We start from the raw sequence: 4,447 nt of genomic DNA, 5'->3' as shown, positions 1-4,447 counted from the left end.
GTCAGGCGCTGAGGAAGAAGCGCTTGTAGTATTTGTTCATCTGCTCGAGGAAGATGAAGGTGAGCACGGTGTGGGGGCCCAGGCGGGCGTAGTAGGGGGTGAAACCCTTCCAGAGGCTGAAGAAACCCTCGTAGCGCACCACCCGCACCAGAACGTCCTAAAAAATTTGGGGGGGGGGGCGTAAATTAAACGAGGGGGGGGCACAAAATCACGAGGGGGGGGCGCCACTCACCAGCCCGTTGCGGTATTCCGGCTTCCCGTCGATCGTCCGCATGTTCTGGATGCTGTTAGGGGGGGAAATGGCATCAGGAGGATTTTTTTGGCCCCCCCCCCTAATTATTAAAGCCCCTCCCGTGTTAATTGTGTTAATTAAGTGTTATTTGGGGCCCCTCCCCGGTGAAAAACCCACCGGGTTTTGACGATGTCGACGGGCATGGAGGCGGCGGTGGTGACCAGCCCGCTGATCATGCTGGCGCAGAAGTGGCAGAGGATGTCGTCCCGGAAATACCCTGGCAAAATTGGGGGAAAAAAGGGTCAAATTGGGGCTTTTTTACTTCGGGGGGGGGCTGCCCTAAATGTAGGGCCCCCCCCCCAAAAAAAAAAAGCTGGCACTCACCGGAGTCGAGCAGGAACTGCTTGGACTGCGAGTAGGAGGCGAGCTGCGCCGCGTTCACCACCACCGCCCGCGCCATGGTGGGGATGCAGCCCTGGGGGGGGGCAAAAAAAAGTGAGGGGGGGGCAAAAGGGGTGTGTGGGGGGGTAGTTGAGACCCCCCCGGGGGGTTTTTAAGGGGTCCCCCCCCCGGGAAACGTACCCTCCAGAGGGTGAGGACGCCCTCCTCCCGCGCCATCCGCAGCAGGGCGTCGAAGACGTTGCGGTAGCCGCGGCGCTCGGCCGGGGGCAGCCTTGGAAAGGGGGGGGTAAAATAAATTGGGGGTGTAATAAACGTGATATTTGACCCCCCCCCCAAAAAGAAAAATAAGCCAGGGGTGGAATAAATGGGATAAAACACCCCCCAAAAATAAAATAAGCCACGGTCGTCCGCAATAAGGCACTGAGGATGTTGTGATAGGCTTGGGGGGGGGTAAAATAAATTAAGGGGGGGGATAAATGAGATATTTCACCCCCCCCCCTCAAGGAAAATAAACTAGGGGTGGAATAAATGGGATATTTCACCCCCCCCAGGAGGAAAATAAACCGTGGCCACCCACAATAAGTCATGGAAAGTGTTGAGGTACTGGAGTTGCTTGGCCTTGGGGGGGGGTTAAATAACCCGGGGGTGCAATAACTGCGATATATCACCCCCCCAAGAGGAAAATGACCCCGGGGGTGAAATAAATGTGATATTTTAGCCCCCCAGAAGGAAAATAAGTTGTGGCCATCCCAAAAAAGGTGTTGAAGATGTTGTGATAGCTGCATTGCTTTGCCTTGGGGGGGTGGAATAAATAACCCAGGGGTGCAATAACTGCGATATATCACCCCCCCAAGAGGAAAATGACCCCAGGGGTGAAATAAATGTGATATTTTAGCCCCCCAGAAGGAAAATAAACCACAATCATCCTCACTAAGTCATAGAAGACGTCATGATACCTGCATCACTCAGCCTTGGGGGGGGAATAAATAACCCGGGGGTGCAATAACTGCGATATATCGCCCCCCCAAAGGAAAATAACCCCCGGGGGTGAAATAAATGTGATAATCAACCCCCCCAGAAGGAAAATAAACCACGGCCATCCACATGGAAGTGTCGGAGACATCACAATACCCGCGTGGCTCAGCGTTGGGGGGGGGGAATAAATAACCCAGGGATGCAATAACTGCGATATATCACCCCCCCAAGGGGAAAATAACCCCGGGGGTGAAATAAAAGTGATAATCAACCCCCCCAGAAGGAAAATAAACCACAGCTATCTACATTAAGGTGTCAGAGACGCCGTGATACCTGTGTCACTCAGCCCTGGGGGGGGGAATAAATAACCCGGGGGTGCAATAACTGCGATATATCACCCCCCCAAAGGAAAATAACCCCCGGGGGTGAAATAAAAGTGATTATCAACCCCCCCAGAAGGAAAATAAACCACGGCCATCCACATGGAGGTGTCGGAGACGTCACAATACCTGCGTGGCTCAGCCTTGGGGGGGGGAATAAATAACCCAGGGGTGCAATAACCGCGATATATCGCCCCCCCAAAGGAAAATAACCCCCGGGGGGGGCCGTACCGGCCGTCGGCCGTCATGCGGATGAGGGCCACCTCGGCGGGGGTGCCCACGAAGGCGCCGGTGGCCCCCGCCGTCATGCCGATGGCCGCCTTGGTGAGGAAGCCGGGGGGGGTCCCGTCGGCCCCCGTCAGGCGCTCGAAGAGGACGGTGTAGATGCCCAGGCGGGTGGTGGTGTAGGTGGCCTGGCGCAGGAGGCCAGCCGAGAGGCTGGGGGGGGGCAAAAAAATTAAATTGGGGGGGCAAAAAAATTAAATTGGGGGGGAAAGTTAAAAAAGGGGGGGGTTACGGGGGGTAAATGGCCGCTATGGGGGAGGTTGGGGGGGTTGGAGGTGGTGGGGAGGGGGATAAAAAGGGGAAAGGGGGGGTTTAGAGGAGGTGGGGGGGGCAAAAAATAAAATGGGGGGGGTTGGGGGGCAAAAAAATTAAATTGGGGGGGTTATGGGGGGTAAATGGTCACTATAAGGGGGTTGGGGGGGTTGGAGGGGGTGGGGAGGGGGAGAAAAGGGGATGGGGGGGGCAAAAAAATTAAATTGGGGGGGTTGGGGGGCAAAAAAATTAAATTGGGGGGTTGGGGGTCAAAAAAATTAAATTGGGGGGGTTGGGGGGCAAAAAAATTTAAAAAAGGGGGGTTACGGGGGGTAAATGGTCGCTATGGGGGAGGTTGGGGGGGTTGGAGGTGGAGGGGAGGGGGAGAAAAGGGGATGGGGGGGGCAAAAAAATAAATTGGGGGGGTTGGGGGGCAAAAAAATTAAAAAAGGGGGGGTTACGGCGGGTAAATGGTCGCTATGGGGGGGTTGGAGGTGGTGGGGAGGGGGTTGGGGGGGGTAAAAGGGAACATGGGGGGGGTTTAGAGGAGGTGGGGGGGCAAAAAAATAAGATGGGGGGGGTTGGGGGGGGCAAAAAAATTAAAAAGGGGGGGTAAAAATTAAAAAAGGGGGGGTTACGGGGGGTAAATGGTCACTATGGGGGGGATGGAGGGGGTAAAAGGGAAGGGGAGGGGGTGAAAAAGGGGAAAGGGGGGTTTAGAGGAGGTGGGGGGGGCAAAAAAATAAAATGGGGGGGCAAAAAAATTAAATTGGGGGGGTTGGGGGGCAAAAAAATTTAAAAAGGGGGGGGTTATGGGGGGTAAATGGTCACTATGGGGGGGCTGGGGGTGGTGGGGAGGGGGAGAAAAGGGGATGGGGGGGGGTAAAAAGGACTGGGGGGGGGGGTTATGGGGTGGGGGGGGGCCCTGATGACCCCCCCGGGGTGTGGGGGGGTCCCGGGGGGGTCGGGGGGGGTCAGGGGGGAGGGGCAGAAGCCCACATAGACACTGTGCAGCCCCTTGTAATGGGGGGGGGGGGATAGGAGGAAAAGGGGGGGGGTAAAAAGGACCGAGGGGGGGTTATGGGGTGGGGGGGGGGTCTGGGGGGGTCCGGGGGGGTCCAGGGGGAGTCTGGGGGGGGTCAGGGTGGGGTTGGGGGGAGGGGCAGAAGCCCCACAGCTCCTTGTAATGGGAGTGGGGGGGGATAGAAGGAAAAGGGGGGGGTCAGGGGAGGTGGGGGGGGGGTTATGGAAAATGGGGGGGTCCGGGGGGGTCCCGGGGGGGTCTCGGGGGGGGTCTGGAGGAGTTTGGGGGGGTTGGGGGGAGGGGCAGAAGCCACGCAGCCCCTTGTAACGGAGGTGGGGAGGGGGATAGAAGGAAAAGGGGGGGGTAAAAAGGACCGAGGGGGGGTTATGGGGTGGGGGGGGTCCAGGGGGGTCCCGGGGGGGTCCGGGGGGGTCAGGGAGGTGTGGGGGGAGGGGCAGAACCCCATATAGACACCGTGCACCCCCTTGTAATGGGGGTGGGGGGGGATAGGAGGAAAAAGGGGGGGTCAGGGGAGGTGGGGGGGGGGGTTATGGAAAATGGGGGGGTCCGGGGGGGTCCCGGGGGGGGCAGTACCCGGTGTAGATGCCCCGGAGCCCCTCGTGGCGTAGGACGGAGGCGAGGGCGTGGAGGCTGGTGCGGTGCTCGCGGGGCCGGGCCCCCTCCCCGCTCAGCTGCATGCGGTTCTTCACCAGGTCCAGCGGCTGCACGAACACCGTGGCGCCCATCCTGGGGGGGGGGACACAAGGGGGGGGGGGCACGACCCCCCCAAAAAAATTTAGAACCCCCCCCGAGACTTATAGCCCCCCCCCCGAGGCTTTTACCCCATCCCAATGTCTGATAGTGCTCCCTGAACCTCACCCCCCCCCCCCAATTTCA

General features: G+C 58.8%; 1 protein-coding gene across 1 annotated transcript; it reads right to left on the bottom strand.

Moving 5' to 3' along the window:
* On the bottom strand, nt 1-4,301 carry SLC25A11 (solute carrier family 25 member 11). Its single transcript, XM_082785610.1, has 7 exons — nt 4,145-4,301; nt 2,221-2,427; nt 815-905; nt 617-707; nt 410-509; nt 233-284; nt 1-157 (listed from the first exon to the last, which is right to left on the bottom strand). Exons 1-7 carry the CDS (start codon nt 4,294-4,296, stop codon nt 2-4), a joined length of 849 nt encoding a protein of 282 aa, XP_082641736.1. The 5' UTR covers nt 4,297-4,301; the 3' UTR covers nt 1.
* Between the last annotated feature and the right edge of the window lie 146 nt (nt 4,302-4,447).

The sequence above is a fragment of the Aythya marila genome (genome assembly GCF_965140915.1).
Source record: "Aythya marila genome assembly, contig: HAP1_HAP1_SCAFFOLD_76, whole genome shotgun sequence".
Classification (NCBI taxonomy): domain Eukaryota; kingdom Metazoa; phylum Chordata; class Aves; order Anseriformes; family Anatidae; genus Aythya; species Aythya marila.
The sequence above is the reverse complement of the archived record's forward strand: the minus strand, read 5'-3'. Positions and strand labels throughout refer to the sequence as shown.